We start from the raw sequence: 15080 nt of genomic DNA, 5'->3' as shown, positions 1-15080 counted from the left end.
ACATGGAGTAAGATGCTTACTCCTGTTGTTTGAATTGCAAGAATGATAACTGCATTTTCTCAAACCCTCAAAGTTCATTATGCAAACTCACATGCTGTCAATTAGGCATACATTGAAAACTGATGAAATATAGGAATAAATATAAACCAACAGAATGCATGTTTTTCTTCCACTGGGTTTTCAAGCAAAGGAAATAAAAATTCTCAAATAAACAAATAAAATGAATGGATATTAGTTTTCCACAAAAATGTAACAAAGCTCCGATGGCCAGGAACGTTGAATATAAATCATGGTTTTATAGCTATCAAGGCATACTGAGCATGGAAAAGATTTCTTCCATAATATAGGCTTAAATTATCATCACATTATGTTTTGAGACTTGGTAAATAGATAAAGGGCTTCCCAGGTGGAACTAGTGGTAAAGAACCCACCTACCAATGCAAGTAGGTAAAATGTTTTCTGCATTTGTGAGCAACTTTGTCTATTGTTTGAACTGCAAGGGAGAGTCATTTAGATGTTAAATTTCATTAAAACTCACATAAGCTCGTCAAAATCTCAAGCTGTAGATTCTAATCCAAAGCACACATGTGGGATAACTGAGACCTCTATCCCTGTTTCTATATGCTGCAGTCCCCAGAGGAAAGGCAGGGCTCCCTGACCTCTCAGCACATGTCAGATCTGCTCTCAGAATTGTGGAGAACTGTGCTTTCTCACCAACTCCAGGCCTGGAAAAATGGCTTCGTGGGCTTCTGGGAGCGAGGCAGTTTTCAGGTCACCCAACATGCATCTGATTCTAAAGCCTGATGCTAATCCACGGGGCCTGGCCAAGTCTATGATGGATGAACACAAACAAAATCTGTTTTTACAGCGTAGGAAGTCTGGATAGAATGGTATTTTTCAGCACTCTTGGATAAAGAGCAGTTGGATGAAGGCAGTTCTGCATTTGAACACTGGGGCTGCAGAAGTGATTATCTACAGTCATGAAACTTAAAAAATGATCCATTTGGGGAGGAAAGACAATCTGGGCCTGGCACATGGAGAGCTATTCACTGAGCACCATCATGATGATGAGAAACAGAAGCTCCAGGACTGCTGACTACACTGAAGGTTATGGAAGCACAAGAAAAGCCTTTGTAAACCTGACCTTAACCATGTGCTCGTAACAGAGTAAGCTTTAAAAGTATCCGTTTTCAACAGTCCATGATGGGGAAGTGTTCACTTGCACCAGAAAGCAGACAGTCACAACACAGTACAACATACGTAACAATACAGTGGTCTTTAAACAGAAGTTCCTCCTCCTCCAATTCAGGAGCAAGTCAGAGCATAAATATTGTATGTGTGACTTTGGAAACAGAGTCTCTTTGGAAAGGAGATCTAAATTACTGTTCAGAGAAGAAGTTTTTGTTTTTTTCTGGCATTCTTGTTCAAAAAGGTCAATATATATATATATATATATATAAAACATAGGTATAAAAAAGTCTCTTCCACCTCTTGTGTTTGGCAGCATTTGCCAGGTCGAGAAGTGCCTCTTATCCCCAGGTATAAGGACCAAGCTCATTTCTGTTGTGAGTCAAAGTATCAGAAATGATGAGAGCTCCATATTCTATGCTGGCCTTTCTTCTGGAAGGATCTCACCCTCTTTCCTTCACTCTTACCAAGGAACCACCATGAGACGGCTTCAGCTCAGATGGTCAACCAGCTTCTCTTCCACGATTCATGCTGACAATTCCGGGAGACACCAGTTGGGCTGAGAAACACCGAGAGGGTCTAGGGACAAACATGTTTTTTCCCTACTAAATGTAGGACTCCTTGGCGTGTAATACATGGTAGCTGCCATCTTGGGGGGTGATTTCAAACATTCTGTTGGGGTTTAATCACCCATTCTGCCTGGGGATTCACATGATATACATCCAGTATATAAGCATCCGGATCCAAGCAGTGCTGTCCTAAAAGAAATGAAAATCGGAGAATGTTTTCAAAAGGCCACACTTCTGTGCATGTGCATATTTGTGTGTATGAGTGTTGCAAGACTCAAATAAGACCAATATAGTTCTCTCAGCCAAAAGCAGATTCAGTTTAAAGTTTCCAGCACAGCCAACCTGCCTTCCTTCCCTCTTTCCTTTGTTTGTTTCTGACTGTGAAGTACTCTAAATAAACCCCATGTGACACTGTGGGGAAAAAAAGACTAACCCCAGGAAAACTGCTCCCCAGATCACCACACCAATTAGAAAAATATGGCAGGAACCTGGTTCAGGCATCAACTCATTTATATGATAATGATCACTGATGATCATTTATGTGACAATACATGTCCTCTAATTTTTTTTTTTTACAGATAGTAACTTGACCAGGACTAAGGATGAACATGAAATTTTATTTTAGGAGTGGTCATTTCATTTCTCCTGTGGGCAGAAGACCTAGAATTAACAACGGAACGATCATTCCATGGGGGCAAATGCATTTGAAAATTCTTATGTACAGTATGTTTGAAATGTCCACTAAAGTCTCAAACAAAATACCAAGATTTCATTGCTTGCTTGACTCATTCATTCAGTTCTCAAATATTTCTCGAGCCATTATGGTGTCGAGCATTATTCTAAGGGCTGAGGCCACAGCAATGCATCAGACAGGTAAAAATATCTGCCCTCTTGCTTACGTTCTAGAAGTGGTAAAAGGCAACTAGCAAATAAGAAAGTATGATGGGAAGTGAGCCCGATGCTGATAAGAACGCGAGAGAATGAGAGAGAAAGCGGGGAAGGCAGAGAGAGGATCCTGACCAGGAAGCTCTCACTGAGAAGCTGATACAGCGGCAAACACCTTCCAGGGGAGGGAGCGAGGCAGGGCCATCCAAGGGAGGGTGCTCTGGGCCCGAGTTGGAGCAGAAGCGAAGGCCCAGGATGAGATGCGCTGGTGAGGATGTGAAGGTGGGTGTCGCGGTGGGTCCCTTGAAGCGACGGGAAGGAATAAAAAGAAAATTCTGTCCCGCGCGTGTGCCCTTGGCTCCCTCTTGCCCCTCACAGTTGGAATGAAATCCTTGTGCTCCTATTCACGGCCGGTGCGTCCCTCCTGCTGAGGACTGTGGTCATCGCCCCCTCTGTCACCAGCTTTCCCCTCCCAGCCCCCCCATTTCTCTCTGCATAAACATTTCTGAAACTCCGCTCCTCTCCACACAATTCTCCACCCCTTCCAGTCGACTCCCCTCAGGGGAAGAGGGTGAACCTGGGCTGGGAGCTGAACAGGGAAGTTCAACCAAACGGATGTCAAGACTCTGAAAGTGCCACAATTTCTCCTTTCATTTGAGTAAATCTCCAGAGACACTCTAACTTTCAGAGTCATCTTTAAAAGACTCAGAAATCTACTCCACATCAACTACCATATTTACATGTCAATTTGGAAAATATTTTAGGAACACTTTTTTAGGAAAGTTACACTATTCTTATGTGAGATTTCAAAAAAAATCAGATACTTTTGATTTTGATTTTATATCTAAGAAACTTGTAAAATATGTTTTTATTAACACAGTTGTTGGTTCAGTGGCTCAGTCGTGTCTGACACTTGGCGGCCCCGTGGACTGCAGCACGCCAGGCTTCCCTGTCCTTCACTATCTCCCGGAATTTGCTCAAACTCATGTCCATTGAGTCAGTGATGCCATCCTACCATCTCTTATTGACACAGTAATAGCATCCTGTTTCCTTTAGAGCATTACTCAGAGTAATCAGCAGATTACTCAGAGTTTCTCCGCTCCGGGAGATGGTGAAGGACAGGGAAGCCTGGCGTGCTGCAGTCTATGGGATCACAAAGAGTGGGACACGACTTAGTGTCTGAACAACAACAACAGAGTAATCAGGGCGTGTAGGAGTACAAATTACTGACAAATGCTTACCTATATTGCCTCCAATTTCATATAACCTTTGGTTCTGGATCTTCATGCATTCCGATGAACCATGACTGAGAAAAGAAGAAAGCGATGTAATTTTAACCCTCTTCAGAGATTCTGAGGTAAACCTGTGGATTAAGTAACCATAGCAGCAAACAATTGATTCTGCCTTGAGTGGAATACACCCCACAAATCACGATGATGACTGAAGGGAGGATAAAAGCTTTTTCTGGTCTGACACAGCGAAGTGTCTGAGGCAGAGAGGAAGATGGATGCAGCCGGGTTCCACAGCCGCCCCGGCCTTTCCATCCACGACTGTCACATTGTCAGCTGCACTCGATAGGGGACACCGTGGCTGACACATCAAGGCTGGCAGAGGAGCAGCTGGGCGCTTCACACTGCCTTGTCACGGGCCGCATCACTCTCAGTTCAAAAGCAGTCCAGCCTCATTTCTGCAGTTGTCAAAAATCGAATGGGGTTCTCTCCTTAGCCCATGCCGCATTTCTAAGCTTGCCCAGCGCTTTGCAAACTAACACTGACTTTGTTGTATGTCTCTGCCCGATAATGAAAGCAAGTCAGAGCAAATAATTGGCCAATTTTAATTTTCCACCCTGGACTAGGCTGCCAGGATAGAAGAGTCTGGAAAGGCTGCTGCTGAGCTCCGGTTCCTTGAACTGTCAGCCTGGTTACTTACAGACTATCCTCTGGTTACAGACTATCCTCTCTCTCCACTGTGAGGGAGAAGGATATGCACCTCTTTGTTTAATGAAACATTTTATTTGAGATAGTTGTAGGTCTGTATGCAGATATAAGAAAACATACACACATCCTGTGTACTTCTTCCCTGGTTTCCCTGATAGTAAAATCTTGCAATATCCGAATGCGATGTCACAACAGAAGGGCCCCATGGACTCAGTCAAGCTACCGTGTTTCCTTCCCCACATGGTCCCCCTAGTTCCCACTGATAGCCCCACACCCCGCTCCTGTGTGGTGTGTGTCCATTATTTACCATGACTTAATGTTCTTTAGGGTGACTTAAGGCAAACATGGCTCAGACAGTAAAGAATCTGCCTGCAATGCAGGAGACCTGGGCTTGATCCCTGGGTCAGGAAGATCCCCTGAAGAAGGGAATGGCAACCCACTCCAGTATTCTTATCTGTCGAATTTCATGGACAGAGCAGCCTGGCAGGCTACAGTCCATGGGGTCACAAAGAGTCGGACACAACTGAGCAACTAATATCTTCACACTTTCAAGGCGGACATGCAAAAATATTTTGTCAACATCACTCTGACCCTAAGGTTCACTGATAGTAGGTTTTATGACGTTCACTCCACTACATAAACTGTACTTGTTACAGTCATGTTAAAGCCCAATGGAGGCTGGAATAACAATATTCCTGGAAATCTATCAAGATATATAAAAACTAACTTGCTAAAATTTTTATCCAAATAAAAAGTAAAACTCAATGAGTAAATGAAGCCACCAAGACAGAAAATCTACCTATTTAAGAATCTCAATTGTAGAAGTTCCTTGGGAAAAAAAAGCTTTTGTTATTGATAACTCTATGGTATACTTCTTTCTCTACTGTTGAGTCTACATTTACTGGTGAAGTCTTTAAAGTAAGAGGTTCTAATTTTTCAAAAAGGTCAAATTTTCAAATAAAAGATTTGCTCATCAGATAAAGGCCCATCTGCCTTACAGAAACTCTCACATCTACTCACCTGTTCTCACATTGAAATTTTGCCAGTATGTCTCTGACTTTGGTTTGACCGTTGAGTTGAATGGCCATGGACACCTTGGAGAGAAGGGGCGCGTGGACCCTTATGACGCCCTCTGGCACGTCGGACTGCCAAGGAGGAAAAAGGCAGCACGTTTTGTCAAACTCAGCGATTGCACTTAAGAGACATGGAAATCGGTGGCATTCCAAATGAGGGGAACGTGGAAACATGACAGGGGTTCAGCCAGAACAGAACACTGCTACCTTTCTTACAGGAGATTCGTTAATGACTAAACTTAACCTGGGGCTTATACTTTTGTTACAGGCTTACGTCTCACTATAACGCCTTAAAATCACAAGAGAGGGGACTTCCCTGGTGGTCCGATGGCCAAGACTCTGCGCTCCCAATGCTGAGGGCCCACATTCGATCCTTGGTCAGGGAACTAGATCCCACTTGCTGCAGCTAAAGATCCTGTGTGCCCCAACGAAGACTGAAGAGCCTGCATGCCACAACTAAGACCCGGTGCAGCCAGATAAATAAATAAATATTTTGTATAAGTCATGAGGGAAGTGAAACTGGGTTGTGACATAAATCCAATGTTTCTATGAGTGCATTTTCTTGAACAATGTCCTAAATAGGCCTACTTGAAGCAGGATTCTGTATTTCAATTTTTTTAAGAAAGTCAACCTTCTGAAAATTTAAGGATCTGTTTGAACATGGGCCCTTCAAATATACCTGTTTCTTTAATCAGCAGCAATGAATGGTCATCCCAGATTGCATTCCAGATGGGCACCGAACTCGACCCCTCAAAGTGTGCCAGGAACACAGTGAAGGACGGAGTGTGGACGGCTGGGAAGGTGTGCGGCTCTTGTGTGCTCTGATGGGCCCTGGGACCTCAGAGCTCCCGTCTACATGAAATATTCAAAGAATGGTGCTGTCTAATGAACAGTAAAGTCTGTTCTGTTCTAACTGGATGGAAAATTCCCATTGTTTCAAAATTTTGAGTGTTTTAAATATTAATTATCTATTTAGAGATGGACAGAAATAAATACATTTCTATTTGAGGATCTGGCTATACCTCAGGAAATCATTTTAAACAATCTGTGTGTTATCAAAGGAAGGTATTGTTGATGTAGAAGGTTCATGTGAATTGACTCACTATATCCCCTAGAAGAAATATGGGTTGAATTGTGTCCTCCCAACCCCATCAAGTAAGAAGTCCTAAGCCCAGGACCTCAGAATGTGACCTTGTTTGGAAACAGGAGTACAAGTGCCCTTCATCCAAGGACCAGTGTACTCCAGTGACCGGCCACTGTACTCCAGTGACCGCTGTCCTTGTAAGAGGAGAAGACACACACACGCACTCACACACACGCAGGGTGAATGCCATGTGAAGATGGAGGCAGAGACTGGATGATGCCTCATCCACACCTAAGGAAGGCCCAGGACTCCCGGCATCGCCAAAAGTTAAGAATGATGTCAGAATCACATCCTCCTTTCACAGCCTTCAGAAGGAACCAACCAGACAACAGCTTGGTTTTGGAGCTTCAGCCTCCAGAACTGTGGGAAGTAAATTCTATCACTGCAATCCACCCTGTTTGTGGCACTGTTACTGCAGCAGTAGGAAACTATTTTTAAAGGATCAGTTCTTACAGTGCATTTCTACTATTACCAACAAGAACCAGGACAGCGTGCCGGGAATGGCCAATGCCAGGGGTTGGGAGCTGGGGGGGGGGGGGCAGGGAGCTAAGAGCACCCTCCTAAAACACTCTCTGGGGCACCTCATGTCCTTCCCCTACCAGCGCCCCCCAGAAGCCTCTTAAGATGAATTCTACACTCCTGACACTATTGAGACTGTTATAATGATCACAGGCTCCCTCTCACTTTCCAGAGTATTCATTCTTGTGAACAGAACCCCTAGCCACAAATCCCAAGTCATCAGTGAGTTGAGTCCCTATACCATTCCTTCACATGCTACACTGAAAATGTCAAGTGTGAAGGGATATCATGACCAAAATTAGACACAGATAAGGTAGATAGAGCCAAAGAATACTATGTAAGGAGTTAATAATTAGGGAGGAAAGGGAATAATTTGTTTTCTTACCATTCTTCTTGTAGAGGGTGATTTTTGCAGTACCTTTGATGTCTTGGGGCTTGTAACCTGAAAAAAAACCACATTTAATCTTTAGAACCGATGTTGAGAAAATGGAAGCATAAACTGGGACAACCTTTATGGAAAACATTTTGGCAATATTTACCAATTATAAAATATATTCACTCTGACCCAACAATTTCACATCTATAACTTTATCCTACAAATAGTCTTCATTTGTAAGAAATGACACATGTTCAAGTTTATTCACTGATGCATAAACTTTTATAGCAAAAGGTTGGACACAATCTAACTATTCAACAATCTGGGAATATTTAAATAAGTTAGTGTGTCTTTGGAATATCATGCAAAAGAAGCAAAGAGGAAGGCTTTGTGGACTGACGTGGAATAACCACTATGATTCCATAAGTCATTAAAGACGATGCAGGACAGAGTTTCACCTATATTACCATTCATGTGAAAAAGGTGAAGACCACATCCTCATATTTGCTTGTATGTCACAGCACCTCTCTACAAGTAAATATACCTGTGTGTTCCCACGCACACACGCTGTCACTGGTTATATTACTTGTCCTCAGGAGGGGAAGTCAGAGCTGACTAACTTTTTTCTATAGTTTCTCCCCTTCCAATGTTTTGAATTTTGTAAACTGTCAATGAACTATCAGTCTAAATCAAGAAGTAAAAATATGGTATAGTACAAGAGAACCAAAGAAAGACTATTTCTTCATCTTTAAGTGCTTGCTTCCATGGTATTTATAACCTTTTAAAATTCTACTTAGTTCTATTTATAATTAAAACACTAAAGCAACTGACATGTATAAAGCATCACACAGTTCTTTACACCCACATTATGTAAGTTGATGCTGATGACAACTCGGTGAAATAGGTAGGTATTATTACTTTTCCCCCCAAAGTGAAAATGTAAGAAAATTGAGGCTCAGAGATAGACTTAAATTTGCTTGGGCTCGCAAAGCCTGACCTGACCTCAGATTCAGCTCCACATACATCATACTAACACCATTAAAATTTTCTAGAGTGAAAATGGCAAAGAGTAAGAAATCTAGAAGTCTGTCCCTCCATAAAAGCAATGAACAAACTGGAAAAACCTGTCACTGTCAACTTCTTCAGAGCTCCAGAAACTAACCCCAAAGTGGCAACCAGGGGAGTGCTTAAGTAAGAAAAACAACTGAGTCTTGATAAGAACGGTGAACTTCGTGGCATTTTAGCTTACACTTTCCCATCTCTGCTCCACAGCTCAGTGACAGCCTTGAAAATAATTGCCTGCATTCCTGGTGCAGGTACCGAAGCGCGTGGAAGGGACCTCATTTACAAGGAATTCTAGTTATTTGTTCCCTGGAAGACTGGCTGGCCTTTATCTTGTCTGACTTGGAACCTGACCAGTGCTGAAGTGGTGTAATGTTGAAAACATTTATAGGCAAATGTTTTAATCACTGCTGCCTGATGCAGTGCATAAGAGCAGGGGAAAACACAAACTAACTAAAAATCTTGGGAGGCAAGCCTAGAGAACTAGATGCTTTGGGGAGTAAGGTCTTTGAAAAGCTCCAACATATTCCTGAGAACCTAGAAGGTCACGTGCATGCTCAGGGCTGTGCACATATTCAGGAAAGACCTGAGAAGAACCTAAGTGCTCGCCTCTGGCTGACCTTTAAGCTCTGTCCAAACAGGAACGAAAGTTCAGGCCAAGTTGTAAGCTGCCCGGCTGAATGCTGAAGGTGTGTCAAGCACCCAAACACAGAGCTCATCTGCAAAGCCTGGGAGATATTTTTGGCTCCAGGTATCTAAGAAAATCTCTGTGCAAACACCAGCAAACCGCTAGGCTTTGCTGGAACAGAGACTTCAGTAGCCACACAAAACAAAGAATAGAGGCATAAGAAAATTGGTTCAGCAGAAAAGTCATTAACAAATATATAACAGCTGTAACAAACAGCAACCCTGGGGAGGAGGAAGAATGTGAAGTTGATCTAAGAGACATCTGTAGGACAGTGACAGCAGAATCCATTCTTAAGTACATATAAAACACTGTCCAGGATAGACAGTATGTTAGACCACAAAACAGGTCTCAGTCAAGTTTAAAATAACGAAATAATACAACATATGCTACATAGCCACCATGGAAAAAAATTAGAAATCAATAACAAAAGGAAATTTAGAAAATTTATGCCTAAATAACCAATGGGTCAAAGGGAAATTAGAAAATAACTTGAAATGAACAATAACAAAACAGTACACCAAAACTTACTAGATGGAGAAAAAGTACTGAGGAAAATTTACAGAAGTAAATGCTTACTTTAAAAAAAGACCTCAAATTAGTTGCCTAACTTTCCATCTTATGAAACTAAAAAAAGCCGGCCAAACTCAAAATAAGCATAAAGAAGGAAAAAAATAAAGATCTGAGTTTTAATAAGGGCTAGAGAAAAGCAAAAAATAGAGAAAATCAATGAAACAAAAGTTGGCTCTTCAAAAAGGCCAAAGAAATTGACATACCTTTGGCTAGATTCACAAAGAAAAAAAGAGAAGATTCAAATTATTAATCAAGAGTATGAGAGGGAACATTAATACAAACCTTACAGAAATAAAAAAGATTATAATACTATTAATATGAACAGTTAGTATTTCAACAAATTAGTTAACTTAGATGATATAAAGTCCTAGAAACACACTATCAATACTGACTCAAAAAGAAACAGAAAATCTTGAATGGAGCTATAACAAGAACTTAAGTTAGTAACTTAAAAAATTCTTACAGAGAAAATTCCAGGACCAGGTGACTTCACTGGTGAATTTTACCACATGTTTAAAGAAATAACACTAATCTTTCTCAAACTCTTCCAAAAAATAGAAGGAGGAACCACTTTCTAACTCATTCTGTAAGGCTATTATTTCCTAATTCCAAATCCAGACAAAGACATAACAAGAACAAAAAACTAAAGGCCAATATCCCTTATAAAAGTTGGCGCAAAAATCTTCAACAAAGTACTTGCAACTGAACATAGAGTTGCCATATGACCCAATAGATGCCCAAGAGAAACGCAAAACAAACCAACAAAAAAAGTGAAATAGTGATACATGCTAACCTTGAAATCATTATGCTAAGTGACAGAAGTCGCGTACACAACAGGCCACATACTATATGATTCCAGTTACATGAAATGTCCAGGTAGATAAATTCATAGAGATAGAAAGTAGATGAGAGTTTGTCAGGGATCGTGGGGAGGGGAGTAGTGAGATGGCCAATGCCTTATCCATTAGGCTACTGGGGCTTCTGGGAGGGGAGTAGTGAGGAGTGAATGCCTAACTGGTATGGGGTTTCTTTTGGGGATGGTAAAGGTATTCTGAAATTAGATAGTGGTGATGTTGCACAACACTGCAAATTATATGAGAAACAGATGCTAAAAATTACACATTTTGAAATAGTTAAAATGGCAAATTTTATATTATGTGAATTTTTTCTCAATTAAAACAAAAAATTTCCCCCAGATTTAGTATGTTGGTTATACTTGATCTGAAATCACTTTGCCTGTACATAGTGAGGGAATGCAGCCATCCATCCTGACTGTGATAGATCAATTAGCAATACCTCTACCTTACTGCCTCGGGATTCACTATTTCTTTCCTTGAATGAACTCTCCTTTCCTTGCTCCCTTTAGAATGCTATCCATCCTTCAAGGTGCAGTTCAAATGCCACTTTCTCCATTAAGCCTCCACACGCTCCACATTGGACACACTCCTCTCTCCTCTATGTGAGCCCCAGCCCGCTGTCTGCACAACGCGCCTGACATGGAATGCATATTCATGGCTCTTGTGTATACTTCTCTATCAGATTATCTCTCTACTGGATACACATTCCTTTAAGGACAAAGTGAGTTTCCTGTACCTCTGCATCTTCCTCAAGGCCAAATGCTATGCCTGACACTTGCGATCGTCCTCAGAGATCTTTAAAGCAGTAAAGATAATTCTTCTAAAACCTGTTCCCATTATGCATCTCCACACAAACAACTGTGCTAAGGCAAAAATTCTTTGAAGTGCAACAAATTTACACTAAATGACTTGAGGATTAGATATCCTTTCAGCATCCAATCACCACGGAAATCTCAGTCTCTAGCCATTAGATGCACTGACAGCTGGACCACCCTTAAATCCAGTTCACAGGGATTAAAATGTTGACTCTCAGCATCTGTAAGAACCATTTGCCCTTAAGTACTTGAGAGAATATTAACGGAATTATCTTTATTAATATTAATGAATTATCTCTCATGATAATAGAACTCAAAAACTTCAAGCAAAAAGCACCTAATTCAACAGAATGGAAATACCACAGCACTCTGTCATGAAAGCAATTTCCAGTGTTTACAGTCACAAGAGTGACACTTTGTGAGAATATAACAATTCTGTTTCTAAATTACAAGCTGCTTTGTGCATCACTTTGAGACATAAGAGCCTGGGTGGTCATGATGTTTGTGCATTTATTTATTGTCTCATTACCCCTCGTTCTATGGTCTTCCTCCTTAGCAGCTTTTTGACACTTGGGAGTGGCTTCTTTAACAACATGGTGGCTTCATTCATTCTTCTGACTTGAGCAATTAAGAAAGACGGAACCTGGGGAAGAAACAGGGCTTGAAGAGAAGGGAAACATGCGGGTTGACCCTCCCTGGCAGAGTCTGTCTTCAGTTATGTTTACTCCTTCTGGCCACTCAGTATCCAGGAACCAGGAACTGTGGTTCTGTCCTCGTAAAGATTAGGAAAATCTATTAGGATTCCTGTTTAAAGAGAAATATGTTTGCGAGCGAGCAGCCGTGTGGAATGCGAAAGACGCCACCAGGAACCCGGGATCATGTCCCCCATCTCCCCCCTGTGACTGACGGCACTGCTCATTCACCAGCCTTTATGTTTCCTGGATGCAGTGGATGCAAGAGGAACATCCAGGTCATCACACTGGTACTTACCGTCCACAACATCTCCTGGTACTTGAGCATCAGACGGATGATGTGGGCAGCCGTGTTTGCTAAGAGTAATTCTTCACAGTCAGAATGTTTGCTTCTACTGAAGAAAAGATTTGGTGCCATGATGGTAGAAATGTTCCATATACTCATGCGGTTTTTTGATTCATTGGCAATGACTTTATTGAAGAATGTCATGAGGGCCTAATAAGAAACAGCACAGTGTCACACTAGTTGTAAATCATAAAAAGGCATTGCTGATTACTGTCATGCATTTCTATACCTATTCACCAGGCCTCTGGAAAATGGTCAGAACTACAGAAAGGCTAAATGTGTCATGTTTCTTCTTTAATTGCTTGAAAGTGTGAATGAGAAATGTGAAGAATTTATTCATTTCTCTGCTTCATAAAAGTAGCTCCATTTTTTAATAGAATTTTTCATATTGGGATCTCTATAAATAATAGCTTGCATTTTCTTATTTTCTTTTCTCTTAAGCAAGTTTGACAGATATTAAAATTAAACAATAAACATGGGAGAAAAAACACTACAGCCCAAATAAATATGAAATGTAGTTTTGTTGTGAAGGAGGAAAAGTAACTCACTCTTAATTTAAGGCAATATTGTTAAAAATTATTTTCTATTTCCTTGGGAAAGAAAAACACATTGTAAAAACTGAGCTTTAAAATAAATAAGTTATGATGTAAATAAGTTATGGGGCTATAGCACATAGCATGATGATGATAGTCAATAATATTATATTGCATATTTGAAAATTACTAAGAGAGTAAATCTTAATAGTTCTCTCAAGAAAAAAAGATTTTCTGTAACAGTGATGGAGGGTAACAAAACTTACTATGGTGATTGCTTTGCAGTGTATACTAATATCAAAACATCATGCTATATATTTGAAATCAATATGCTATATGTCAAAAGTGAAAGTCACTCAGTCGTGTCCAACTCTATGCAAACCCATGGACTGTATAGGGATCCAGACTGTATAGATTCTCCAGGCCAGAACACTGGAATGGGTAGCTGTTTCCTTCTCCAAAGGATCTTCCCAACCCAGGGATGGAACCCACGTCTCCTGCACGGCAGGCGGATTCTTTACCATCTAAGTCACCAGGGAAGCCCAAGAATACTGGAGTGGGGAGCCTATCCCTTCTCCAGAGGATTGTATGTCAATAACTCAATAAAAAATTTAAAAGCAAAGTGATTAAAAAAAGAAAACAATTTAAAGAATAGCAATGACAAAATGAGTATCTAATTTCTCAGTTCACAAATATGTCAGTCAAACAGCAGAAATTTTATTTTGGGGGTGTCATTTTTCTGCTGCTTTTTAATTTTGGAGTGTTCAGCAGACCAACGGGAAATGCTTATATGCAGTTGCTCTCGCCATTGAAAAAAAAGAAAGCTTGATAAAAGTTTGGCTGGGCCACCAACGTATAACAGCCTACCAGAAATTTCTGAAATTCACCAAGAGGGTTGAAATCCTAAAAGGAGATGCTCTTCAGTTTTCCAAGTTTGAATTCTGTACAGTACATGTAACATATGCACACACTAGTGATCATAGCTACTGTTTATTTGTGGGTTAACTGAGAGCCAGGTATTATTTTTAGTACTTTACATACATCCACTCATTTCATCATCACCCCAAACCCTGGGAGGTAGGTACTATTATTTAATATTAATATTGTTTTACAGTTAAGGAAAGTAAGGTGGGGAGGGACTGAGTAGCTATGTCCAGTGTTACATAAGTAGATGGCAGAGCCAGGATTTGCCCAAAGCAGCCTAACTCCTCAGCCAGAGCTCTTGATTTGCACAACGCACTAGCTTCATCTTCATTCCAGTCACAATTTACAGTGGGAGAGAGAGAGGGTGAAGAGGACATTCTATTAGAAATGGGCTGAATTCTTCAGTCATTGCTACATCCTCGGTGATATGAAAGGGGAGATGACATTTTGACCCAGATATCAGATACCAAATTAATTTTTTTGGATAGAAAAAAAATTGTTCAGAAAAAGGAAAGAAAACAAAGCTACTAAATTTCCAGCTTTTGGAAAATTGCCAAATTGTACTAGAAACAGACGTTTGTATGCCTCTGCCTATTCCTCGTATTGGGTGGAGGATGTAATACAATTGGCAGATGGTTTCACCAGAGAGGAGCAAAGGTCCTCACCAAGCTGAAATGTCTGACAGGAGGCAGCGCGAAGGATCAGCTTTGTTTTCAGGATCGTGTTTACTGGCCCCCAAATGACGGGCTCTTTCCAATTCATCCTCACCTCAATTCACTTAAAAGAGCCTGAGCACCTGCTGTACTTATAACCAATTTCCTACTGTATGCAGAATCAGGATCAAAACAGCAACAGAGACCCTGATCTTTGCAAACATAAAGAAATGAATCTGAAAGAAAAGG

At 40.9% G+C, this 15080-nt stretch overlaps 1 protein-coding gene across 5 annotated transcripts in view; it reads right to left on the bottom strand.

Moving 5' to 3' along the window:
• Nucleotides 1–472: 472 nt before the first annotated feature.
• Nucleotides 473–15080, bottom strand: part of ARHGAP28 (Rho GTPase activating protein 28) — a 134134-nt gene continuing 119526 nt past the window's right edge. For all 5 annotated transcript variants that reach the window (XM_043889615.1, XM_043889617.1, XM_043889616.1 and 2 more), the window contains 6 exons: nucleotides 12674–12871; nucleotides 12213–12326; nucleotides 7701–7757; nucleotides 5600–5724; nucleotides 3884–3948; nucleotides 473–1946 (listed from right to left, as the gene is read on the bottom strand). In XM_043889615.1, coding sequence (XP_043745550.1) covers nucleotides 1852–1946; nucleotides 3884–3948; nucleotides 5600–5724; nucleotides 7701–7757; nucleotides 12213–12326; nucleotides 12674–12871 — 654 coding nt within the window. In that variant the 3' untranslated portion in view covers nucleotides 473–1851. The remainder of the gene's footprint in view (nucleotides 1947–3883; nucleotides 3949–5599; nucleotides 5725–7700; nucleotides 7758–12212; nucleotides 12327–12673; nucleotides 12872–15080) is intronic.

The sequence above is a fragment of the Cervus elaphus genome, chromosome 27, assembly GCF_910594005.1.
Source record: "Cervus elaphus chromosome 27, mCerEla1.1, whole genome shotgun sequence".
NCBI lineage: Eukaryota > Metazoa > Chordata > Mammalia > Artiodactyla > Cervidae > Cervus > Cervus elaphus.
Note: the sequence above shows the minus strand (reverse complement) of the source record. Positions and strands in the feature narration are given on the sequence as shown.